General features: G+C 28.9%; 3 protein-coding genes across 3 annotated transcripts; 2 read left to right on the forward strand and 1 right to left on the reverse strand.

Moving 5' to 3' along the window:
• On the forward strand, positions 1–3,169 carry LOC137812755 (short-chain dehydrogenase TIC 32 A, chloroplastic). Its single transcript, XM_068614943.1, has 8 exons — positions 1–758; positions 841–1,072; positions 1,199–1,278; positions 1,407–1,563; positions 1,751–1,832; positions 2,081–2,168; positions 2,319–2,365; positions 2,571–3,169. The coding sequence occupies exons 1-8, from the start codon at positions 635–637 to the stop codon at positions 2,766–2,768; spliced, it is 1,008 nt and encodes a 335-aa protein (XP_068471044.1). The 5' UTR covers positions 1–634; the 3' UTR covers positions 2,769–3,169.
• A 4,716-nt stretch (positions 3,170–7,885) lies between these two features.
• On the reverse strand, positions 7,886–12,668 carry LOC137812756 (uncharacterized). Its single transcript, XM_068614944.1, has 9 exons — positions 12,471–12,668; positions 12,223–12,376; positions 10,802–12,065; positions 10,581–10,671; positions 10,289–10,446; positions 10,148–10,199; positions 9,332–9,411; positions 9,123–9,216; positions 7,886–8,782 (listed from the first exon to the last, which is right to left on the reverse strand). The coding sequence occupies exons 3-9, from the start codon at positions 11,951–11,953 to the stop codon at positions 8,250–8,252; spliced, it is 2,160 nt and encodes a 719-aa protein (XP_068471045.1). The 5' UTR covers positions 11,954–12,065; positions 12,223–12,376; positions 12,471–12,668; the 3' UTR covers positions 7,886–8,249.
• Positions 12,669–23,490: 10,822 nt separating this feature from the next.
• On the forward strand, positions 23,491–26,673 carry LOC137812764 (probable methyltransferase PMT18). The gene is made up of 5 exons (XM_068614954.1): positions 23,491–24,171; positions 24,511–24,721; positions 24,905–25,202; positions 25,723–26,187; positions 26,289–26,673. Exons 1-5 carry the CDS (start codon positions 23,491–23,493, stop codon positions 26,515–26,517), a joined length of 1,884 nt encoding a protein of 627 aa, XP_068471055.1. The 3' UTR covers positions 26,518–26,673.
• Positions 26,674–26,896: the final 223 nt, after the last annotated feature.

The following is a 26,896-nucleotide window of genomic DNA, read 5'->3' on the forward strand; positions in this document are numbered from 1 at the left end:
AATACATGCGTGAGAAATGTGTGTTTGTTTTTCCTTTTTTCTTCCCATTTTTTCCCTCTCTTCGATTCCTTCTTTCTGTAGTCTACCTTCCTCAGCAAGTGTCAGAAATTTATATAATGTCTAAAAAATCTTATATATATATATATAATGTATATGTGTGCATCTTCTTTTTCATTGTGCTGTGTACCCTTTAACCAATCTGTTTGTGGCAGTATCAGTATCACGCTCACGCTCACGCCTCTTTTCCCCTTCCTCTTTATCATTCCCCACTCACTTTTCTTTCTTTTTATTTTCCTCATCACTCTTCTCTCTCTCTCTCTCACACCCTTTCATTGACATTAATGCAGAGCTGTATATTGCAGTAGCAGCATCTGCAAAACCTGACAGTGAAAAAGAGTATCACCTTTTTTACAGTACAACCCAAAGTCAAGTCCTAAAACTCCTTTTTCTCTGTCATCAGAAAAACAACCAGAACCAGAATAAGAAGAATCGCAACAACAATTTTATTTAATTTCCCCAATATTATACTCCCACACCACTCTCAAAACTCTTCCCTCGCTCACTCAAGACAAGAGTAACGTCCACTCCAAATCCAAAACCATATCCTTCATATATCTCATTTCCAACTACTAACATGATCGACACTCTTAAATACCTCCTCGGCTCAGCCGGTCCAAGCGGCTTCGGCTCCAAATCCACCGCCGAGCAAGTCACCGAAAACCGCGCCGATCTCCGCTCCTTCACCGCCATCATCACCGGTAAATTATTTCCGTAACTACTTTTAATATTCAACATATTCTCGTAAGTAATTATGAAAATTATATACGATGTTGTTATCAGGTGCCACGTCTGGAATCGGAGCTGAAACGGCGCGTGTGTTGGCGAAACGTGGAGTCAGGCTGATTCTGCCGGCGCGTAGTGTGAAAGCTGCGGAAGACGCGAAAGCTCGTATAGTATCAGAGTGTCCTGATTCGGAGATCATTGTTATGGCTCTTGATCTCAGTTCTCTCAATTCGGTTAGAAGCTTCGTAAATCAGTTCAACTCTCTCGGTTTGCCTCTCCATCTTCTCATGTATATGAAACAATAATCGTCTCATGCTTCAATTATTTTATTTCCATTTTTATCTACAAAAAAAAAAGAAAAAAAATATTGAAATCAGTCTCGGGATTCTCATCCGTGAATTTGAATGAATATCAGAAACAACGCCGGAAAGTTTGCGCATGAACACGCTCTATCTGAAGACGGAGTTGAAATGACCTTCGCCACTAATTACCTTGGTGAGAAATTAACTAAATTAACTATTAGTTAAATTAAAGAAGTACTTAATGTGATTATTAAGAAATGATTAATTGCAATAATGTAAGATAATTAATTAATTAATTAGTGAAGGAAATGCTTTTGTTAGGTCATTTTCTGTTGACAAAGTTGTTGGTGAAGACGATGGCGGAAACGGCGAAGGAGACCGGAGTGCAGGGTCGGATAGTGAACGTGTCGTCCAGCATCCACGGGTGGTTTTCCGGCGATGCCATTTCATATCTGGCTCTTATAAGCCGTAACAAAAGGTGGCAATAACAACAACAGCACGAGTGTGTTGTGACAGTCATTTTTAGTTTCTTGCTAACAATACTGTGTTTTTTTTAAATTAAAAAAAAAATAGTCAATTTAAGTTGAAATGATGTGAACGTGATGTATACGTGTTTGTGAACACTGCACGCATCTTTGGACTGAAATTTGTCTCGTGTTCCCCAGCCATTACGACGCCACACGTGCTTATGCTCTTTCCAAGCTCGCCAACGTTTTCCACACTAAGGAGCTTGCACGTAGACTCCAGGTAGAACAGACACTTGCTATGTTCATAATCATTCCTCTTTTATTATTTAATTAATTTACATGCAATGCAATATCTCTCTATGATCCTATCCATCTCAAAAAGTCACATTTGTTTGTTTCCCTACTCAGTAATCATGTTTTTTCCCAGGATTTGGATTCGTTTAACCCGTTCTTGCTACGTGATTGGTTTATATCATATTTTATTTGTTTGACACAATATAATATTAATAAATTAAGTGATTTCTGCAGCAAATGGGAGCAAACGTGACTGTAAACTGTGTTCATCCTGGGATTGTGAGAACCAGACTCACCAGGGAGCGTGAGGGTTTACTCACAGGTTGGAATCAAACAAACAAGCCAATCTTGCTTTGTTGTTTTTTTTTTCCCTTTTTCTCTTTTCGGGTGATAGATTTAGCTTCTATTTTTTGTATGATGATGGTCATTGATTTTGGCAATTTCCCTTTCATGTTCTAAAATAATTTTGCAGATTTAGTGTTCTTTTTGGCTTCCAAGCTCTTAAAGACCATTCCTCAGGTAAATTATATTCAATGTAATTTCAAAATAGTGTATGCATGCATCATGGCTCATTATTGCCTATTGTGTCTGTCCTTCCTAATGAAATATTTTGATAATGACAACTGAAAATGTAATGTTATAAATAAGTAGTTTAATTCTTTAATACAAGTTTTTATTTATTTTTTCATTGTGCTGATTTGCTGCAACGCAAATAAAAATGTAGGCAGCTGCTACAACATGTTATGTGGCAACTCATCCGAGGCTGTTCGATGTCTCCGGCAAATACTTTGCTGACTGCAACGAAACCTCAACCTCAAAATTGGGATCCAACTCAACTGAAGCCTCAAGGTTATGGGCCACTTCTGAATTCATGATTTCTAGGGGTCCAAAAGCTGCCTTTGACCTACTCAAAGCACCTTGAATTTTGAAGTTTCTTGGGACACTGCAACACACACACACAAAGTAAGTCTGGAGAGAGCAACCCTAATACTGTTCTACTCTCTCTTGACACTCTAAGATAATGATAGGAAGGGTTAATATTGCACATATGATCTTTATATATATCTAGGGTATAATATACTTAACTATGTCATGTATAATTACTTTGATCATCACTTAGGCTAAACAAAAGGAAACTTGCTGGTTTTATTTTATTGCTGCAAGCAAAAGTCTAAATATGATTGCTTTAGATGCTAGTTAGATTGGGTTGCCATGATGATACAATGATTATGGATTAAACTTGGATCTTAGCTAGATTAGAAATGAAAGTGCCAGGAAAACTCTAATTGTACATATTGTTTATTTATTGTTCTGTTTCTGGGATGTGTATCTGGGGATAATACAAAATTATTCGAGAAAGTTCTGTTGGACTTATTATAAGTGGAGAACAGAGCTTGTAAATAGAAGAAAACAGGTAAATAAGAGAACAAGAACATGGGTCTGGTTGCCCATGTGGTGGTTGTTCTTCGAAGAGTATCTTTCTCTCATGGTTTTTGCGTGGGACCTACTAACATGCTCCCACTGGAAGAGAGAGCGTGCTTCTGAAGAAAAATAATTTTGCAACTACATTTTTGGTTAAACTAATCATAGCAATCCATGGACCAGTGATTGCTCACTCGTGCCATTCAACAAATCAATTTAGGACCATTTCACAAATAATATCATATTGTTTAAAATCTCTTATTTAAAAGAGATATCTTATTCATTTAATAAAAGGTCTGTACTAATTAGTATAAAAATTAGTAACAACGTAGTCACTATAATTAGTTATATTATTGTTATTACATAATTAGTTCTTTCATACATGATATATTTCTTGATTATAATAACAATTAAAAGTTATATTTGAAGTTACTTTAAATCAGTTGACTTTATATTAATGATATATGAAAAATAAAGTGATTTTTGTAATACTGCTTTTTTCCTTCTCCTTTTATCATGTCATCCCATCCTACCCTTTTGCCTTTTCTTTTTAATTTCTCTCTTTGTTGTACAAACTTTTGTATATTAAAATTGTGCAAGTACAATTTGTCTTATTTAAAAAATAAAATAAAATCTCTAAGTATAAATTTATAATGTTGATTTAAACGATTTGTTTACCGTTTCTCCTTATTATATCTTACGCGCCTTTTAAAGCATTTACGTCTTAATTGCTGAAATCGTTTGATTTGTATTATCATGTAATAATGTAGGTTTCAATAAATAATTTGGTGATATTATAGAGAGGTTTGACAATCATAGTAGATTAAAGCTCATTGTTAAATAATGCAATAAAACATTATGATAAGAAGATAGAATCAGACTTATTTTGGTGTACTAGAAATAAGAATCCTTGAAAGTGCTAAGTCATAATGTGGGTTTTGTAATTCATATTTTGGTTAAGTTAGGAGGCGAAAATCTTGTAAGGAAACAAATCAAAAAATAGTGTAAAGAAAAAGTTGTAGTGGTTGGTTTTTGGGAATTCTAAACAAAATTGGCATGGGAAAGATTTTTTGTGGGTGAGTGATCTTTGTCACTTTATCAACTCCTTATTACTTTATAACTTTTCAGTTTATTAGTAGTTCTCGCGTCACTTTATAACTAATTTTTTTTTCTTTTTATCCATCGCACTTTTTTTTATGGCATTTTACCAATAGTTCTTTAAATGAAATTTCTTATTCATGTTTCATTTAACATTGCACTGCTTATTTTAATAAAATTATCACGTTATATTTGAATTTTACCTATTTATTTCAAAAGTAATTAATTTTTAAAACATAAACCTCATATATATAAATATTATTGTTGACAATAATGACTTTTTTATGTGTGCATTATAATAGAGAAGCATGTGTGGGTATCTTATATATAAAGAGTATATAAGGTTTATATATTTGTTTCATTTAATATTCCTATTATAAAATAAAGTCGTTAAGAGTTTAAGAACATGTGAATACAAAAATATTGAGAGTTAAAAATACTTCTTGAGATGAAATTTCCAGAACTTTGAACCTATAAAATATCTCTATTATCAAATATTAAGCCAACTTTCATAGAAATGTGAATTAATTACTTTTCAGTATTAGTAAGATAATTATGTAAATAGAACTCCGAATAATAATAAATATGAAATGAATTTACTAAAATAACGTCAATTTTTTTAATAGACGTATTTTTTTTATCTACGATAAATATAAAGATCGATGCAAATTGGAATAAAGTAGAAATAAAATGAATAATATTAAAAAGAATCAATTTAAATATTTTTGAAAAGTTGTGGAAGTTAAAGTATCCACTTGGATGGTAATGTTATGATGGATTTGGCACTTTTATCCAATGACTTCACCAATTCAGATTGCGTTATCCACATGATAGCACCAATACCTTCCATCAACCTCTTCTGGCCCATTTTTTTTATGGTCCAAACATGGCCCAAAATTAGATATTTATTTGGCATCCATGTTTTGCCTAAAAATCATTAATTTGGGCAATTGATTATTAACTAAAATCTGGTTGGGAAAGAAGACTCTGTTGAAAATGAACCCTAATATTATTATTTTTTTTAAAAAGCATTAAAACTTCAAAAGCCTTGCTTTGATTTTATTTAGTATTTATTAATTCTAAATGTTAGCAAATATCATGAAGAAACTCATTTGCATTTGTTGCTTTGGTGTAGGTTTGTTCCTCCCAAGTTGAGTTGTCCCACTCCTTGTTTCTTTATAATTTCTTTCAATTTCACATAACAAAAATAGAAGAAAAAAATTGTCCTATTTTAATATAAATTTTACGAATGAATAGTTTATGAACATTGATTATTTAAAAATATGCTTATTGTTTTTTGTGCATATAGGAAGTCTAATTTAAGTAAATTATATTTAATTTTTTTATTAAAACTAGGTTATGTCTCGAAAGTTTATGAGCTGTTATTGAATAAAGTTTTTATTTCAAATAAAATATTTGTAAGATAGAGAGAGGCCTGGTTTGACCAACTAGACCTACTTTCATGGCATTTATGGCTAAACACAAAACGAATTTTGTTTAATACTTGACTCGTTGTTTTAAACTTTCTTTTTAATTTTTTTCTTTAATTTATTCATATTTTTATTAGCCACAACGAGTTTGAAGTTGTTAATTAAGAAATATTAAATAATTTTATTGGAGATTTTAATAAATTCAAAAATATGAAACACCTATATTTATCTATAATTATTGGTAATAATTTTATTTTTACTTCTCTCGTCAAGAACGGGTCCATTAATTCGTATTTAGGTGTAATATTGTAAATGTTTATGTGTTTTTTTTTAATTAAAATGATAAATTTACTTTTATAACATATATGATAGTAAATATGGGTGTTAAAAGTTAGTGCATACAATCAAAATAACTTTTTATTTTAATTAAAAATAATGTTTAATATTTGTAACTTGTTACTAACTAGTATTCCCTTTGCATTCAAATATATAAACATAAAAAAAGTGTATTTAGATAAAAATAAATTTCAATAATCTCAACACTATTTAATGTTATCTTAAAAATAATTTTATCTTTAAAAATCTGAGAACATTTTTCAATCAATCACACTTTTTTTTTCTTTTCAAATATGAACAAATTTTAACTTGTTTTGAAATATAATTTCCTTAACTATTTTCATTGTATTTAGTAATATTTTTTAAGAAAGCATTGAACTTAAATTAATATTTCATTTTTGGTTACATCATTATAATATATTTTTTATTTTAAGAAAAAAACATTTCAAAATAATATTAAGAAATTAATAAAATTTAAGACTTTTATGGTAGACTCCAATCTTATTAGTAGACATAACACTTTCACTTTATTCCTTTTATATTCCATTAAGATGAATGTAATGATGAAAGGACCTAAATTAATGACTGTTCATGAAGGCTATGTATACAGTTTCATCCACTTCATTATGGACCTTCTTTGCTAATTCATGCTATTGATTTCATTGAGATGAGTATTCAGATGAACATTTAAAGTATTTTAATGACATGAAAAATAAAGTTGATCATAAAATATACTTTTTTTGACAGCAGTGAGAATATTCTGACATAATACAAATATATAATTTTTAATGTTTTTTTGTTATTAAAAATTATTAAAATAGAAAACTATGTCTCACTCTGAGTCCAACATAGTTGAACTCATTTATTTCAAGAATAAAGTTTATCAAATGAAACTAAATTTAAATATCTGAATTGTGAAGTACCATAAATACTTGTTTATTCACCACTATTACAGCTGCAAGCAAACATTGACTCATGAAACAAATGCTTCCTAGGTCTTCTCAAGATCAAATCTACTTCCCATTTTTTGTGTTCCTTCTAAAAAAAATTAGTATAGAGAGTCATAATAACAAAGACTGCCACTATAGTTTCCATGTGAGCATTAAAAATAGGATAAACCAGCAACTTTTTATATTAGGGTAATGTTGAATTCACAAGCATCTTTTATACTTATAGCTTATAGAAAGTAATACTAGTTGCTTCAAACAGTGTCATCCATTACTTTACATGCAGTTGGCATTTATCTACTTTTTTTATGCAACTGACACGTGCCTCCTGATTATAAGTTTGTAGTGGAAAACAACTATCACAAGAATTTTATGCAGATCAAAGGAGGCTGCACCAGATCAATTGTGACCACACCCAACACTGCACAGAAAATATTTATTTTATTCTGAAGGAAATTAGTATTAGAGACAAAATATTATCCATATTATAACTTTTAAACCATTCTCCCCTCAGAATCTTCTTTCAACAATTTCTTGTCTTCCAATACTCATCTAGATATAATGATGACATTTTTGTTTTATATGACGACTTTCAGATAAAAATAAGATAAATGATCAAGTATAAAACATTAAATATGAGATCAATTACTACAATTTGCTACCTTTCAGGCAGTAAAACACATGTTTGGATAGCAGTTCAAAATTCACTTTAGCATTGAAAGTAATTTTAGAAAGATAGTCTTGTGTAGTTTTTCATTTTGGCTATTTAAACATGCACAATGTCATTAGCATTTCCTGAATCCAGGTTTTGTAAACCAAAAAATCTTGTATAACTTAAAATAGAATACAATCCTCTGTATATACACATGGTCATGAATTACATTTCGACCAGGACCATCAGCAAAAATGAAACTTACAATTCTCTCAACTAACAGTCCTTAAAAATTAAAGAATCATATAATGATATTGACTTGGTATAAAGAATACTATCATGTGAAGGCAATCTCCAATCAGGTACTGAAGTATTGCCCTGGCTGCTATACTATTACACTTGAAAACAATGAAGTTTTGCATTGTAGCAAACTCCACTGTATGCAAGAACCCTCTATTGCTATGTGACCATAGAAACTAACCTTAGAGTGCACCAACAAATGAGCCTAAACCTTGGATTCAGCCACGAACAGGTAATCCATAATTCTGATACACTCTTATGTATCCATCCCATCCTGCTGTCACAATTACTTGGCCCCACAAGTGGGAATTAGACATTCCCTTGCAAGCACTTTTCAAGAACTTGTACTCTGATTTACACATTGTAGGAGAAACAACAGTTTGTGTTTGATTTGAGTCCACAAGTGTCTCCTCGGGCCACGTTGCAGAAACCTTTGGGATCAACTCTGACAAAAATCCCCGACTCAAGAAGAAACAATCCGGTGAAGGCAGCGAACACCTCTGATTTGCATCCTCTCCTAGCGAAGGGGATAAGAGTGTTCCTGGAATTGACTCAATGCCACACCAAGGTACAGCGATTACCGAGTTGTGGGAGAGAAAACTCTCTGAAGACCAAATTTTCTTTGCTTTGGAAGTACTCCTATCATGGCCAGTGTAATTCCAGATACATACATTTGAATCCTCGCTAACGGAGATGATATGTTTCCCGTCAGTGGTGAAGGAAGCATGCATCTGACCTGCACTTCTTAGGCCTGCAGGCAAAGAAGAGGAATAATAAGTAACAATTTGTGTACTATATTTCCCAAATGCAACTATATAGTAATGCTTGTTTCTAATACTTAAAAAGGAAGAAACATAGATGGGTTGTAGCTCCTTGAGTGTTTTTGGTGCTGTTCTCCAATCTGAATAGGAGCTCTACCTCGGTAACCCAAGTTGATATTTAATGCAAATCTTAATGTGCAGATTGGTAATATAAAACTCTAATTTGGATTACAGAACAGCAATAAAGATGCAGCAAGATAAGAATCAGGCATAAAGATGGGATGCACTTCAGAAAGATTTTTCAGATACGGAAAACATGTATAAACCTACCCTTGAATTTGTAGATTATGTCAACTCCAGAAAGTATACAGACATGTGAATCAGCAGAAGCAACCAATAATTTGCTTGGGTCAGTTGGTGAAAACTGCAAAAAATAATCACATATTATATGATTAAATGATCAGTATTCAATAATTTTGTATAGGGCGGCATAGAAAAGCAGATTCCAAACCAGAAAAAGAGTGAGAGAAGTAACCAACCTGAACGCCAGTGATCCTTTTCCCTGATGTCTTCTTTTTTCCTCGTAAACACAACTGAGCATCCAATTGCAGATGATTATCTAGACAAGAGAATGGAAAAATATAAAGATTGTTAGAAGCTGCTACTCATAATCCTTTTTGAGATAAATGGTTTAAGTGTGGACTCTGTTCTATATACTACAGGCAGAATATAACATCAAACAGCAATTCATAGTTTGACCATATGAACATCGACCTCATAGTTGTCCAACCAGTGTAAGTCCATAATTATTTTATTTTTTTGTGAGAGGAGATGTTTTAAGGCTGGGAGAAAAACATAACAAAGGGGAAGGAGGATAAGTAATCCTTAAAAAGGATAAAAAAATAAGTGCACATCAAGGAACAAGGGATATCAACAAAATAAGTTTATCCAGTCCTCAATATAATGGAGCTACTCAAAGTAATATTGACCTGCAGGCCTAAGAATATATACAGAACAAAGAGCAATATACAACTAATAATCACTCACACTAAATGTAGACCTGAACCAACAAACCCATAACCAAAATATACTTTCATGAAGCCATTTATGTTTCTCTGTTTAAGTAGCTAATGATCACAAACGTGGAGAGCATTTGATAATTTACGATGTCCCTCTATGTCCACAAAAGACATTCAGTTTATTTGAAGATCAACAACTAAAAAATGCTCTCAAATAAAGGGGAAACAACCTAGTATATGCCCAAGTTAAATTGCAATTTTTGTTATGGTTCTAAAAGACTTCAATTTAAAATACAACACAGATCCAAACAGTTATCGAGCCAAATATGTGCATACCTTGGATATTGTAGAAACGGCAATTGCCTGCCATGGTGCCCACAATTGTGCCCTGAAAGAATGAGAAAACAAATTTGAGGAACAAAACAGAAGATATATTCCTGCCACAATTTTTCAGAGTAAATGTATAGTGAAACAGACCTTTCCATCTGGACGGAAGCACACAGCTGTGACTATCTCTCTGATATCAATGTAATCGCTGACCTTACAGTGAACAACTTCCCAGATGCGCACTTTTCCATCTATTGAGCCACTGATGAAAAAATTATCATTGATGGGATTGAAATTCACGCATGTCACTGCATCAAAGGCAAAAATAAGAAACTATTATCAGCAAAAAAATGAAAATATAGAGGAACACGTTACAGAACAACCAATATTATGCAAATCATGTATCAACATACATAACTACACCAAGACAATAGAAGCTCACCATAATTATTGTGGGAGAAAACTCTAAGACATCTGTCAATTCCCACATGCCATAGGCGCACTGTCTTATCAACAGAGGATGACAGTAGAAACTACAACATATAAAGAAGAATGTATAAAACAGCAAGTTCAATTTTATAGAAAACTAAATGATAAGCAAGTTTAAAGATTGCACAAAATATAAGAGGACAAATAAGATCATGCTTTCTATGTGAAACTAACCCCTCTTTTGGACCAAGCAAGGTCCAAAATGTCACCACTGTGACCTTGGAACTCGTGCAAAGGTTTTGCCGATATACGGAAGGTCCTTGGTGGGACAATCACACAGGTTGCTTCGGGGGATCTTTTCAACTTCTCCGTTTTGACTAATTTCTCTTTATCTACACCAAGGGGAGCAACACATGAAAAATTATTTATTTTGAAATATATATTTGACGGATCATTGTCCAGAATGTCCAGTTCACTTGATCTCTCATCCTCAACCACCTTCCACACACGTACCATGCCATCATCACCACCACTAGCCAGATATTTTCCATCAAGACTGAATTTCATTGTCAAAATAACACCCTTATGTGCTTTGAACTCCTGCTCAGTGTAAAGGGATGAAAGCTCCTTAAACCGCTTCCTATACGAATGAACTCGAACTCTTTGTATCCCACTTCTATCCACTGAATCACAGTCTTTGCATTTAGTTTCATGAAGCCCATGATTATGAACAAAACAAGCAATAGAATCCAGTTTCCTTAGCCAACCCCTTTTCATTTTTCTTTTTGCAACTCCTAACAAACTAGTGTTTTCAGCATCTCTCTGCAAATGTCTGCGAACCATCGATGAAGGCAAAGTATTTCTCTGAAACTCCTCCAAGCTAGTCAATTTGTTTGAACCCAAAACACGCAGGGTACTAAGAGTTCCATCCTGACCCAGCTTATCCACAATATACTGTGTTCCATCATCCAAATTCCTTATCATACACGCCAAATTCTCGCGATTTTCTCGGGAACCGGGAGCCTCGCCTGACAAGGAATCCAACACAATCTGGTTTGAGGTTGAGGGAAGACCCTCCTCAACAGCAAGAGAAGTCCTCAACACCGCCCCACTTGTTGCAGTGATTCGGTCAATCCCACAAGGTTGATCTTCAAACTCCTCTTCCTTAGGTGAGTAATTTAAATCAGACTCCAAATCCATCCATCTCAAGAAATTGAGGCGTCTCTGGTTAACACTTTCAAGGTCTTTTACCCAAACCTTGTGCCTGGTAACATGTCTATTAATACCAGAACTAGATTCATCCGATTCTGAACAATCCGAACCCCCATCAGAGGAAGAACACAATTCCTCACGAGTATCATAAAATTGATCCTCTCCCCCTTCCATATCCCACTTTTCCCCTATTCCCACTTATAATCTCAAGCAGATTCCTTTCTTAATGAACAAACAACTCTGAGTTGAACGGATGATTTTTACTTCAATTGGGGGGAAAGGGTATCTGAAAGCACACAAATCATCAACAGTTATGGCGAATCCAAAAGAGAAACAAAAGAGGAACTAAGAAAGAGACAAAACAAAACATGAATTTGGAGAATGAAACGTAGAAAAACGATAAGAGGCATAGAGGGGAAAGAAAACATGGGATGTTTGCTGACCTTGGTTATCTTCAAAATTGGAGCTTGATCCAGAAATCGAAACAATTTTCATAGGGATCTTCGCTGTGTTTGTTTGTTCAGTCTGCACTGTGCATCCACAGGAATACCTACCCACACCCACCACTTTCTGGTACGGCAAAGAAGGTTAAACAAACTGAAAAAAATGAAAAAAAAAATGCATTATTATTATATTATTTAGTTAAACTATAAAAAATATTATTATTGGAGAAGAGAAAGAAAAAGATTGCCTCGTTGTGTGCGTGTCCAAGAGTAGAATGAATGAATGAATGATGAGTTTGGAGTTTTTAAGAAATTTACAATTGACTCAGTCTACTCTTACTTCCACTCTGTTATGTTTCTCTGTTTGTTTGATTCCAATTCCGTGTTAATGAACAATTTCTCTCTAATTGGATCAGATACCTTTCTTTTCCACCTTCATTTCTTCCACTTTTTTTCACCATCTCATTTTATTATTCTAATATTCCCCTTCTTCTCTCAATCACAGTTATTTCCCTCTCTTTCTACTATTTAATTACTTGCTTTAACAATATTTAAAATAGCAATTCTCCAATTCCAATTAACCATACAAAAATCCAGAGAATTCAGAATTTGTTATAACAATGATATAGTTATTAACTAAAAGTCAACTGTTGAGATTAATTTCAGTTTATTACTGTATTATATGTTCCTACTTTTATATAAAAATCAGATCAGTTCTTTTGAAGTGGAAAATAAAAATATATTTAATACTAACTTCTTATCTATTTGACCCTGAATAAATCATAAATACATAATTTCTTTTTTTACTTTATATATTTATTTATTTTCAAAAAGTCAACTGTTTTAATTGCAATTCTTAACCGTAACATTTTATTTATTTTCACTGGTATTCAAACATCAAAACACAATGTGTAACATTTTTTTTAACTCAAAATATTTCAATCTACGTTAATTAATTCAATATATTACAGTTTATATCATCTTAAGTATGTAACCATGTTTTAAATAATATTATATTTGTATTTATTTAAATAATAAGTATTACGTCAAATTTTTGAATTAGTAATGACCTAAACCAATAACATCATTTGATCAATACTATTTTACTCGAGTGAATTACAAATTATAATACAAATATTTTACTAAATTCTCTTTGTTTAAACTAGGTGATGTCTTTAAGTATGAATTCATGTGACTTGATATTTTGTCAAGTGATAAACTCAAATAAAACATCACTAGTTCTTACATTTTTTATTGTTCAAGCTACAATATTATATTTTAACGATATATAGTTGTAAAATCTTAAAAAATAAAGAACATAAACACATGTAAATCTCTAAAGACTTACATTGTTTGAGTAATGAACTTTCGGAGATGAGGAAATCGCCACCAACTTTCTCTCACTCAACTTTCTCCTAATTGAGGGAGAAAACTATCACTTGAGCGTTTAATTACTTAAAGGTTGAAGTCCTCATTTTAGTGACACTCAAGCGACCACTCAGTATTCAATAGAGATAAAACAAAATTATGCAAAAAAAATTGATAATTCATCCAAAATCAAAACCTAACCATCTAACCAACCAATCAAGTTCAAATATAGTTTTAAGCTTAATAAAATGCACATTTACTCGAAATAACTAATCATACTCATTTTAATCTTTCTAAATTCATGCATCAACATTCAGTAATTTTTATTTTAGCACATCAACTGTCAAATCAAAACCAAAAACAAACTCACATTATTCAATCATTCAACGAACAATTTGTTGATTGAAATAATTTTTCTACCTTTAAAGTTGCTTGAATTTCAACAATAACTACAAATAAGTTAAACTTTGTCAAAAATACAAGAGACTTACAATAACATAAAAAAAAACACAACCAAAACACTAAAAATTATAAGAAATCAAACTAATTTAAAATATAATTTTTATCAACTAAATCATCTAATATTAAACTTAAACACTGGTAACAAAAAATAAATTTCGGACATTTTCTAAAAAAAAACATTTATTCTAAATTGAATTTTACTTAGGTAAAAATATCCTTGATTAGTTGATAGAGCATAATAGAATCCGAATTTGAAAGAAAATAAAATTGAAGTAAAAAAATAAAAGAAAAATAATAAAAATGAAAAAAGCAACAACTTGAAAAGAAAATAATAAAGAAGAAACAAAGAGAAAAAAAAAAGGATAAATAATCTAATGAACTTCAATATGTACTTCCTACGTGGATGGATTAATATAAGGATGTTCCTATAATTTAATTAGTTTTTTCAAATTGAAGTTTTGCAAGTAGAACTGTTTTAAATATTCATACAATGAGTTTATTGTCAAAATAGTTATGTTTTATCTTATGATATATGCAGTAAAATGAATTATAGTTCACACTTTAAAGATTATATTTTTAACTTAGGTTTGATGGAAACATTTTACTAAATATATTTTTTTAATACGAAGGTTAGGAAAATAACTATTAATGATTAATTTTATTACATAACTCATATTAATATTAAAAAACTAGACATACTCTCAATAAATTATTCAATTTTTAGACTTTTTAGTTTTAATTGTTTATATATTTTCTCACAATATAATTTTATTCTTAACACTCTCGTGTAAAAATATTTTTCCAAAAAAAGACAACCCATTATTTGGTATACGCGTCTTTTTTTTAGTGAATATGGTGAAAGCACGTGTAGAAGCTAAACTCTGATAGCATCATATTAGTAGGCTTCTTCAAATTTTCAACTTTACTCTCTAAATTATATATATATATATATATATATATATATCAGAGCTTTTTTTATTGCTCTTATAGTAAAACAATAACATTTAAGTATTATTTATTTTCATGTTATTTTTTATGAATTTAATTTAAGACAATTAATGGTGTTTGTTATTGTTAGATAAATGTTCTATTTTCATAGCGGCTATTTGTAGAGTTAGTTTTAGACAAAATATTTGTATTTGTATATTTATTAAATAAACAATATTTTTTTTATTGATCTCTTCTAGATATGAAAGCTAGCTCAGGATTGATATAAAATTTGATTTTCTTATTTTATATATATAAAAAAAACCTTTGTTAAAGTTTTGTTTGTTTCCACGAAAGACATGTTTTGTGAAAAGGTGAAAAAGACTTGTACAATTTCTTTTAATTTTTGTTAAAAGTACAAAAACAAAATGAATTGTGAGAAGATAAGGAGGACTTTTAAAAAATGAAACAATAATAAGAAAAACTAGAAAAAAAACTATTAAATAATAACTAATTTTAAAAAAATAGTTATTACATTCAATAAAATTAATTTAATTTTATAAATTAATTTTTTAATTTTTTAAAATATTTTTTATTATTAATATAAACTTATAAAATAATTTTAAAATTTAATATTTAATATTAGTTTACAAGCTTTTAACTATAAGTATTTTAAATTTTAGATTAGTTAGTATACTAAAATTTGATTAGTTAAAAAAAATTACAAACTATTATATAATTTTTTATTAATAATATAAATTATTTTAGATATCAATAAAATAATATATTAATTAATGTAACTATTTTTTTAAAATTAGTCTTTATTTAATTATTTTCTTATAATTAACTTTTATTATAATGAATTATATTATAAATATTTTATTAATATTCATATTATTTTTAAAGTCATTTATTATAATTAATTTTAAGTATTTTATTAATATTTATATTGATTTTAAAATTATAATTAGGGATTATGATTTGAATAAATTTGTTATATTGTAATTTTTAAATTTATTATAATGTAAAAAAATTTACAAAATAATATTTAAAAAAAGTATTTTAATTTATTTTTCACTCATTTTTACATTTTTTTCATTTCTCATTTTCCATAGTATTATCCTAACAAAACATAAGAAACACTATTTTTTAATTGTGCACGTGAAAAAGGTTTACTGAGAAAAATTAAACATCACAACTTAAAAACTACTATAATAATTTTAGCTTTGAAAGTATCTTATTTTTCACAAACCAAAAGTATGTCATTCTGAATTGCAATTCTTTGATATTATAATATTTTTAAATTTAATTCCACTACAAGATAGTATACAAAATTAAATTCCTATATAATTATGCATAATAAATTTATTGATTTTATAAAAATCAATCTAAAATTGATAAATAATTTTTTTAATTACTTGAATTAAAACATGTACCCTTGGGAAGTATTACAATTGAATTGATGTTTTAGTATTTATCAATTAATGTCTAGTTTAATATGATTATATTATTACAAAGCGTATTATACAAAATCTCGTTCATATATTACAAACATATTATCGTCTAGTTTATTATAAAATCATCAAAAATTTAATTGAATACCTTAATTTACTAATTATTACTTTTTTGGTAATATAATTTATTTGTAAGACAAATAATTTCAAAATTTAGAATTTTAAAAAAATAAATTTTTAAAAAGATAAATTTTTAATAAAATAAATGAATATTTATAATTTACTTGTATTTTTTTTTTTAAATTACTCTAAAGAAAAAAAAAATAGGGGTGTTAATATGCACAAATATCTCAATTCCTCATTTTGTTGGTTAGTATAAAGTAAAACATGAATTGCAAATAGTAAGCCACCAAATGGTCAAAATCAAGCTTTTAAGAGATAACAATGCCAACACTTTTCTTCTGTTTACCCTTTTATTCCAAGCCAAGAGATATTAGACTACTCAACAACATCTTCCTATTATTTTACCAACAAAGAATATCTTTGACTAAATTGAAAAAATTCACTTGGTCAAATTTTGGCTTCGTGTTGAACTTTTTTAATCCAAAGAGATTATTCAATTTGTTATTAGAATAATAGAAGATTTAAGACTCAGATGAAACACAAAAATATCAATTTATATAAAAATGAAAATATACATTGATGAGGAAAATAAGAATAATACACACATGTATAGTTTTTAAAAATAATTTAAATGTAAAAATCAGGGAACGACAAACCCAATTTCTTAAGAAAAATTAAATTAGACATAATATTAATCTTTCATGATTTTCTATTTTAATAAATAACAATTTTTTTCTTTTGATGAATGAGAATGAAAGGATATCTCTTATATAAAATATTGTTGAAATTGGTTATGTTATAAATATTAATTTATAAAAAGATTTTTTCTATGTAAAATCTGAGTCATAAAATTATAACAAGTTAACATTCTAGTTCTCTACATCTCAAGCCATTGAAACTCCAACATCAACATAAGTAATTGGTCAAAGTTTTGACCATGTTTCTATGGCCGTCGTATATGATTTTTATTATACCAATTTCTTTGTTATTTAAAAAAGTTATATAGAATCTTAAATGTATCTGAAGTAGCTTAAAAGTTTGATAAGATAAAAAAAAAAACTTCGTTACACATTCAACCATTACATTTATAAATATTTTTCTTAGTTTCTGAATGGTCAAAACCACTTTTCACTTAAGTCAAATAAACTCATCTATACTTAGTTTCAACAAAAATATTTATAACAGTTTATAAAAATTACAATTTTAAAGAAAACATTTTAGCAACAAATAAACGATGAAATTAATACATTTACAGGTAATAGTTTTATTTTATTTATTTTTAATTTTGTAAAAGCATGCACTAACATGATTTTTTATTGTATTTTGAAATAGAATTAAATATGTTTTTTTTTCATGTAATTTCACACATCACATTAAATCGGTTTTTTTCTTAATTTAAACTTTAAACTTTCTAATTATTTGTAATATTGAGATTATTGAAATATAATATTGTTTTTTTTATGTAATAAATTTTCAATGCAAATTATGATATTAAAATATTTGATGTTCATTCAAAATTTATTTGTTATATAAAAAAATTAATAAAAACTTATTTTAATAGTTTTTTTTTTACAAATATTAAAAAATCTAAAATTTGAATTAATAATAAAAATTAATTTCACCTTATAAGCCTACTGAAACGAAAAATAAAAACATATTTAACCATTTAAAATAATATAAAATAAAATTAAGATAAAAACAAATAATTCAACAATTTGAATAATTTCAAAATCATCTAGGTTGGTAAGGTGTCACTTTCATTTTCAATGTTCGAGGTGTATGTGATGGAAATAATAAAGACAAAAATAATCCAGAATTAGAATGTTAAAATAGACTAATTCATCCAAACTTATTATTGATTCACCAAAAATAGCTTAAGATTTTCTATTAATGTTTGTGATGGTGGACACCACGCCTTAAGGATTTTATAAGAATCTAAAATATACTTAAGAATGAGGTTTTTTTACTAATCAGAATTTATTATAATTTTGTTTAAATTTCAAGTTTTTATCAATTTTTGTTTTGAAAATTTCATTTCCACCAAAACAATTGATACTACAATCGTTAAAAGAATTATATGAACTATATATGCATTTGGAAAATAATTTATTTTATATAACTAAGAATGTCAATTGATTTATTATTTTTAATCCTAAGATTTTTAAAGATGTGTAATTCTGAACATAAATCTAATCCATCATCATCCCAAAAATTATGATGTTTCAAAAAAAAATTAAAGGTTTAGGTATTTTTCTTTAAAAACTATGTTACTTAGTGACTTTAATTTTTTAATACTAAAAAACTATTTTCATATATTTTAAATGGATCAAATCGGGATAATTGATTTATCTACTGTGTATAAAAAGTAATAGATTATTGAGAAGATTGCTTTCAACGTTTTTATTGTTTTTTTATACAACTTATATGTTTTTTTTTACAAAACTTAAGTTGTATATTAATTTCAAAAGTTTTTTTTTTTACAAAAGTGAATGTATTTTCAAATCCAATTTTTATATACCTTTTTAAAAATGAAAGAAGATCTTGTAAATAATTAAATGGCATATCCAATCCACTTATTTTTTTCATTGCAAACTTTTACTAAAGTTTTGTTTTTACCGAAGATAGAAATACGAGAGGAATCATGTTTGTATTTATCAATTTACACTGATTTAAGGGTGTGGAAAGATACGAAATCTGCAAAATAGTTTCTACTCATATATAAAGAAAATCAAAGAAAGACACGTAAACATAGCGAATTTTCCTTTTTATCCTTAACAAAAGTAGTTGTATTTTCATGGTTTATCAGTGAATTTATTTTTTAACTTTTAAAATATAACAATTTTTTTAAAGATAAATAAATTTATATAATAATAATATAAATATATTTATATAGTAATAGAAAATAAATTATTAATAATATAAATGTAAATACTATAAAATAATAGTAATATATTTAAAATTTAAAATAGGAATAATATATAAAAAAGTAATAAAATTATAAATAATACTAGTAACTAAAATAATTTTTTAAAATAATAATAATAATAAATTATAAACAATAATAATAAAAATAAATTACATATTTAACAATAATTAAAATAAATTTATTAAATAATAATATTAACAGTAATAAAATTTAATTTTTATTTTTATTTGATTTGATTTTATGAAAATATTTTTTATATATATTTATAAAATTTTAATTAACTAAAATTTATACAAAAATATCTCATATTTTACTATTTAAATATTTTTTTTAAAAATGGTAAATTTGTAAACTTACATTTTACACATTTAAAAAAAATTAAAAATTTCTTTACAACCATTATATCACTCACAAACTTCAATAAACTTTCTTCACAAATCCACTTTATTATATCCTAATCCAAACAACCTCACTTTCTTTACACTTTCCTCTCAAATCACTCCAAATACACTTTTTCAAATCCTCTCCCCAATCTAAATACACCCTATGTTATCCACAGGTAATATATCATGACAAATAACTATTTCTAACTAAAATTCAAAATTTCAAACTTGAAAAGTTGTTAAACATCCAACTTTATTTCTTATTTAGGATTATCACTAATTTCAATCAATTTTAATAAAACATTTCTTATTTGTGAAATATGAAATCTGATCACTTTCATACTGTTCATAAAAGTATATTTAACTTTTTTTAAATATCATAAATTATTTTTTACCTTTATTATAGAATTAAAAGAGTAATTAAGTCTATATTTTAATTAAAAAAAATATGAGTTTAGGTCATTCTCGAGTGTTTATGTGAGTTGGTAACTAGTTGGACTATTATAATGAGTTTGTGATCTATTTTTTTTAAGAATAAAATGCATAGCTAAGAAGCTTAAGTCCATAAATGATAAAGTTTTTTTGGTATATACGGGTTGAAAAATTATTGAAGTGTGACATTTTTAATTTATTTAATTTTTTAATGATAAAAAAAGTCAAAAAATATATTTTATTTATATAATAGACTGTATGTAAATATTTTATATTATTATATTTATTAATTACTTTATTAGTTAATTTTATCAAATACTTTTAATCTAATGAACTAGTTCATAAAGTTAGAAGTTATAAATTGTAAGATAATAGCTTATCTAGAGCTACCAACTAATTGTTTTACCAAACATATTCATAGTCAAAATTTAACTACTTTTTACACTCTTTTATGTAAAAACATTAATATTATCACTTAAATGACACGATATTTTGAATTATGAACTAAAATGTATAACTAATTTGCTTGTTCTTGAAATTTGAAGCATGTAATTCGTAAAGACAGCATGAAACCCGATTTTAATGACTAAATTTTCGTTGGAAAGAAACCAAATCATGAATGAGAAGTATATTTCTTACTGTTACCTAGATAAAAAAAAAATCATACTAAAAAAAATCATTAAATAAAAATTAATTTTAAAATTAAAAAATAATTAATTATTATATTAATAAAATTAAATATTATTTTAAATATTAAAAAAATTAGTAGTATCTAAATTAATTTTTATTATTAGTAAATAATTTCTAAACTGGTATGATACCAAGTTTTTAGATACCAACTTTAAAATCTAATTGGTATATAAAACTTAGGTAACTAATTAAATATTAATTTAAAACTATTTATCAATAATAGAAAATACCAATAATTTTTTTAGTATCTAATATAGTATCTAATTTAATTATTAAAAAAATTAATAGTTTTTTTTCTTTAAAATTAGTTTTTATTAGTTGTATTCTTTCCTAATATTTGTTAGCTAAGCTTTTCTGAATTCAAGTTTTCACAACTTTTCTGCACATGCCTAACCTTCATTTAATGTTAAGAAATTGTAAAATCCATATCCTATTTAGAATACTTCTTCATAATTTTGTTAAAACTTAGACATAAAATGAATTAATTTTTTCCCTAATTATCATCAGTTTATTAACTTCAATTTTTATAAAAAATTTCAGAGTTAGATACATATTTTTAGTACTTTTTTTTCATAACATGGCTATCATGCAAGTATTATTCGAAGATCCAAATTAAATATAAAATAGTTGATAAAAAATAAAAATTAAACATAATTATTATATATTGCATATGCAAATGTATTTGTGTTTGTTATCTAGTTTTTAAGGAACAAACAATTAGCAATCTTTATAGAATGAGTGACAGAAGAGTAAATAGAGGCTACCATGTCTCATCATTTGCCATCTCAACAAATAGGTTTGTTGACTAAATCCAACTTGGTTTATGTTCTTCACTAATTTCTCTGGATGAACTACAAGTTAGGGACGATGGAAGATGCAAAATTAAGCTACAAACAAACCCCACATTCATTTTTTTTCTACTATTTTTTTTTTCCTTTTGTTTTCTTAACATCTTCTTATATAATAAATTTACACATTCTTCCAGTCTTCTCAACAAGAGATTCACCCTCCTTTTCTTTTCTTTTCTTTTCATTTGTTGCTTTAGTCTTCACTTCTAAACCTTGTCATCTATGGATTATTTAAATAGGGTACAATAATAGTTCCCCAGTTATTTATATATGAGCAAGTTTGCATTCCAAGAGTAGAACATCAACAGCATATTTCACTTAAAACTTTGAGGTGTGTTCTTTTGTTCCCTTTTTCAATTTTTCATACAAATTGCTTCTGCACTTTCCTTGTTAATGTAATTACTATATTAAATCAGCATATCACAGTAGTTTGTGTGTAATATAGAACACTTAACCTTCACCCTTCCCAGATTTTTTTTAACAAAGAAACATATATAAATTAAAGCTGTTCAAAGAAATAACTAAAAGAAGAACCACTTAAATATCTTTAATCTAACACTCCTCTATTCTGTTTTAATCTCATATGTTCTTTCCAGTTTTTTTCTTCTCTAGCTTTCAGATTTTTCCATGTATTCTTTTGGGTTAATAGTAAATAAACAGTGGTTGCCAATATTCCTTGTTTGATCATTATATTCATTTTAACACTGTTTTTTCCAGTTTTTTAAAAATATATTTGATTTTGTTTCTGTTACTAAACAAGAGCATTCATCTTCAACCTTGATTACTAATATTGCAGTAGGTTTTTTTTTAAGATTTGGTTTACTATTAGTGAAAACATTTTACATCATCAATTAACAAATAAGAAAGCATAGCATCACTATGCTAGGTGTTTCACTTGCATTAAACTCTTTGTAGTTTCTTATATAAGCAGCATATCTTAGTGTAAAGATTCATTAGTTAGCAGTAATATCAAAATTAATTTCTAATACGCACACATACATATTCATCCTTCTTTAATTAACTAAATATCATAAATGCATCTTCATCTTTTCAAGTAGGGCAGAATCACTGTTCATCTTCCACCTTTTGGCTGTTGGCTTAGTGTCTAGTTGTTTTCTTGGTTTAAAATCATCTTATTCAGTTTAGCTTTCACTCATTAGTTACATTCCTCTTAAACCTTGATTACTACAGTTGCAATAAATAGCAGTTTTAAAATTTGATTTGCTGCCAGTATGGTCAGATCAATGTATTAAATAGAGCTTTTCACTTCCTTTAAACTTTTAATAATTTCTAAGTAGATGATGCAACATAGTTCATTCAATAAGTTAACTTCTTAAATGAATTTTAATATATTAAACTATATCTATTCTTGATCCTTATACACTAGAATTATCAAATGAGCTTTTACAGCTATGACTTGTATATCAAAACTAGATTCTAATATACAATAGTGAAGGTAGTTTGGTAGAAGAATGCTGCTACTAAATTTCACAATTCATATTCCCCCTGTTAACATGATAATGGATAGTGCCTAACACATTCAATTGTTCAATTGTTGTTGTTGTTGCAGCTTCATGTATCACAAACAATTGTGATCAACATAACTCATATTACTTGTTTAAAATTTTCTGGGTGGTGAAAAGGTAGAAGGGAAAATGGGGAAGGATGGATCACCAAAACATCATAGTCCGTTTGATTCAAAGAGAAACCGTCTGACATGGATTTTAGGGGTTAGTGGGCTATGCATTTTATCATACATAATGGGTGCATGGAGGAACACTCCATCACCCAATAGCCAATCTGAGATCTACTCCAAAGTAGACTGTAATGTTGCGTCAAATTCACCAGGCATGGCATCTTCAGCAGTTCAATCATCAACAAACTTAGACTTTGCAAGTCACCATCAAATTGATATCAATAATTCTGGAGGGACACAAGAGTTTCCACCATGTAACATATCCCTCAGTGAATACACTCCATGCCAAGATCGAGATAGGGGTCGCAGATATGACCGTAACATGTTGAAGTATAGGGAGAGGCATTGCCCCAGCAAGGAGGAACAACTATATTGCCTTATACCTGCTCCACCAAAATATAAGCCACCTTTCAAATGGCCTCAAAGCAGAGACTATGCTTGGTATAACAATATTCCACACAAAGAGCTTAGCATTGAGAAAGCCATTCAAAACTGGATTCAAGTTGAAGGTGACAGATTCAGATTCCCTGGAGGAGGTACCATGTTTCCACGTGGAGCTGATGCATACATTGATGACATCAATGAGCTCATTCCCCTCACTACTGGTACTATCAGAACTGCAATTGATACTGGGTGTGGTGTAAGTTGCTCTATCTTAATCCCAAACCTCACCACTAAAACAAATCTATCTTCACTTATGTTTATGGCTCTATTTATTTCTTTAGTCCAATTTCTATTTAAGGTGACTAATAGATAAAGTTCACAAATTTATTATCATCATATCAATATCTGATTCGATTATACTGTAAAAATCTGTACTCTCTGTATGCTATTTACTTTTGTTTATTGAAGTGTATTTGTTGTAACCTAGTGTTTGCATCTTTGGGTAGTTGATTTTAATAGATGTTTACCAAATTCAACTTAAACCTTAGGATGTGTTGCTTGTACTTAATTCATTCTTTCACATGTAATTGTAAAGGTTGCAAGTTGGGGTGCTTACCTTTTGAAAAGGGACATCATAGCTATGTCCTTTGCACCAAGAGATACACATGAAGCTCAGGTCCAGTTTGCATTGGAAAGAGGAGTTCCAGCAATGATAGGTGTCATGGCTTCACAGAGAACTCCTTACCCAGCAAGGGCGTTTGATATGGCTCATTGTTCTCGCTGCTTGATCCCTTGGGAGAAAAATGGTATTCACAAACACTTCTCATATTATGATGGCCGTTTCAATAGAATGGGACCATTTTTTTGCTTGAATCCATAGATTGTAACTCTTTGGTTTTGTTCCTAAAAAAGGGGTTGTGTTTAATTTGAAGTAAAAAAAGAAAAATTGGAACTTTAGTGGTCATAAAGTGTGTAATTTCCATTGACAGATGGTTTGTACTTGATCGAAGTGGATAGAATTCTGAGGCCTGGTGGGTATTGGATTCTCTCTGGTCCACCTATTAGATGGAAGACCTACTGGAGGGGATGGGAGAGGACCCAAGAGGATTTGAAGCAAGAACAAGACAATATTGAGGATATGGCCAAACGCGTATGTTGGACCAAAGTGATTGAGAAGGGTGACTTATCCATTTGGCAAAAGCCAAGAAACCACGTTGGATGTGCACAAACTAAACAGATTTATAAAACACCACACATATGCCAATCCGACAATGCTGACAGGGCTTGGTAATTCTTTATCTATTACAACTATAATACAGTTCCACAACTACTTTTGGTGGTGTGTTAAAATCAACATCTCATCTTGGTACATTCTTTTACTAACATGTTAAATATGCTAAGGAGTAGTTTAATGCTCTAGTTTGTGTACATGGAAAAACACATTTATGATAAGTTGATCTTAAAAATGTTACTTTAACAATTGGAATAGACAACAATTTATAACTATGATTTGGTTAATGTAATTTCAAAATTGTTTCATTTCAGCAAAATATTTTTTTTCCCAGTTGTAATCTGGTGCAGGTTCTTCACATATCAGCACTCATCACTTAAATAGATTTGTGTTCTTTGAGATATCTAAGTACATTGTTTTCGTGTTGATAACCAAATAACTATTATCAAGACCAAAAATGTTGATTTTGGTAAATGGTGTTATGATTACTGCATCTGAGATTGGTAGGATCGCTTTATTATATGATTAAAATCTGGGTTGTTCATGCTATTATGTTTGTTTAATTGCATTGAAAAGGTATCAAGAATTGGAAAAGTGCATAACTCCTTTGCCAGAAGTTAGAAGCCCAGAGCAAGTAGCTGGGGGGGCAGTAGAAAAATGGCCTCAGCGTGCATTTGCCGTCCCTCCTAGAATTAGTAGTGGTTCAATACCAAACGTCAATGAGGAGAAATTTCAAAAGGACAACGAAATATGGAAGGAAAGAATTGTTCATTACAAGCACCTGGTTCCTCTTACCCAAGGGAAATATAGAAACGTGATGGACATGAATGCTTATCTTGGTGGGTTTGCAGCAGCCTTAACGAAATATCCAGTGTGGGTTATGAATGTTGTTCCCTCAAATTCAAACCATGACACACTGGGAGCAATTTTTGAACGAGGTTTTATTGGAACTTACCAAGATTGGTGTGAAGCTTTCTCAACTTATCCAAGAACATATGATCTCATCCATGCTGCTAATGTATTTAGCATATATCAGGACAGGTGGGTAAAGATTTCCACATTATCTAATGAACTCTCTGGCTTATGTTATTTCTCTCCATGTTATGATGTGGTTTTGATTGGATTAATTATTGTGTGTGAAGGTGCAACATTACTCTTATACTACTGGAGATGGATAGAATTTTGAGGCCAGAAGGTACTGCTATATTCAGAGATACAGTGGAGCTTCTGGTGAAGATTAAAAGCATTACTGATGCAATGAGATGGAAAAGCAGTATCATGGATCATGAAAGTGGACCCTTCAACCCTGAAAAGATTCTTGTTGCTGAAAAAACTTACTGGACTGCCGAAGTTAAAGAGAAAACAATCTAACAGATAGGGTTATTTTTAAAAAATTCTGTGTTCTTGTACCTTTTTGTTTCACTTCTTAGAAATTTAATTGTAATTAGATGCTTGCATTTTTGTCTTATTCCCTGGTTTAAATTTCTTTATTAGAACATCCCAAAATCATTATCTTATTTTATTGTCGATTTATCTTTTTTAAAGATAAGGTTTACACTTTTCATTGATCATTGCCAAAAGCCCAATGTTAGTTTTATCACTCACATAAGAATATACAATAAATTAGGCTTATTTCACTTTTGTGAACGATAAAAGTCAAATATAAAAATGCATTGTTGAAATTAAATTAGAATGGAAAATTGTTATTTGTACATCCTTTAATCTTTCTATACCCTTGAAACATTTACTA

This window comes from Phaseolus vulgaris, chromosome 2 (assembly GCF_000499845.2).
Source record: "Phaseolus vulgaris cultivar G19833 chromosome 2, P. vulgaris v2.0, whole genome shotgun sequence".
NCBI classification, from domain to species: Eukaryota; Viridiplantae; Streptophyta; class Magnoliopsida; order Fabales; family Fabaceae; genus Phaseolus; species Phaseolus vulgaris.

Excerpts from the sequence above, each read along its gene's own strand:
- LOC137812764 (XM_068614954.1), top strand. The coding sequence starts at position 23,491 with ATGGGGAAGGATGGATCACCAAAACATCATAGTCCGTTTGATTCAAAG. Across the intron at positions 24,172-24,510 it reads CAATTGATACTGGGTGTGGT|GTTGCAAGTTGGGGTGCTTA; the intron begins GTAAGTTGCTCT and ends GTAATTGTAAAG. Across the intron at positions 26,188-26,288 it reads TTTAGCATATATCAGGACAG|GTGCAACATTACTCTTATAC; the intron begins GTGGGTAAAGAT and ends TTGTGTGTGAAG.
- LOC137812755 (XM_068614943.1), top strand. The coding sequence starts at position 635 with ATGATCGACACTCTTAAATACCTCCTCGGCTCAGCCGGTCCAAGCGGC. Across the intron at positions 1,279-1,406 it reads CTTCGCCACTAATTACCTTG|GTCATTTTCTGTTGACAAAG; the intron begins GTGAGAAATTAA and ends TGCTTTTGTTAG. Across the intron at positions 2,169-2,318 it reads GCGTGAGGGTTTACTCACAG|ATTTAGTGTTCTTTTTGGCT; the intron begins GTTGGAATCAAA and ends ATAATTTTGCAG.
- LOC137812756 (XM_068614944.1), bottom strand. The coding sequence starts at position 11,953 with ATGGAAGGGGGAGAGGATCAATTTTATGATACTCGTGAGGAATTGTGT. Across the intron at positions 10,447-10,580 it reads TTTCTCCCACAATAATTATG|TGACATGCGTGAATTTCAAT; the intron begins GTGAGCTTCTAT and ends CCTTTGATGCAG. Across the intron at positions 9,217-9,331 it reads AAAGGATCACTGGCGTTCAG|TTTTCACCAACTGACCCAAG; the intron begins GTTGGTTACTTC and ends TATTTTTTGCAG.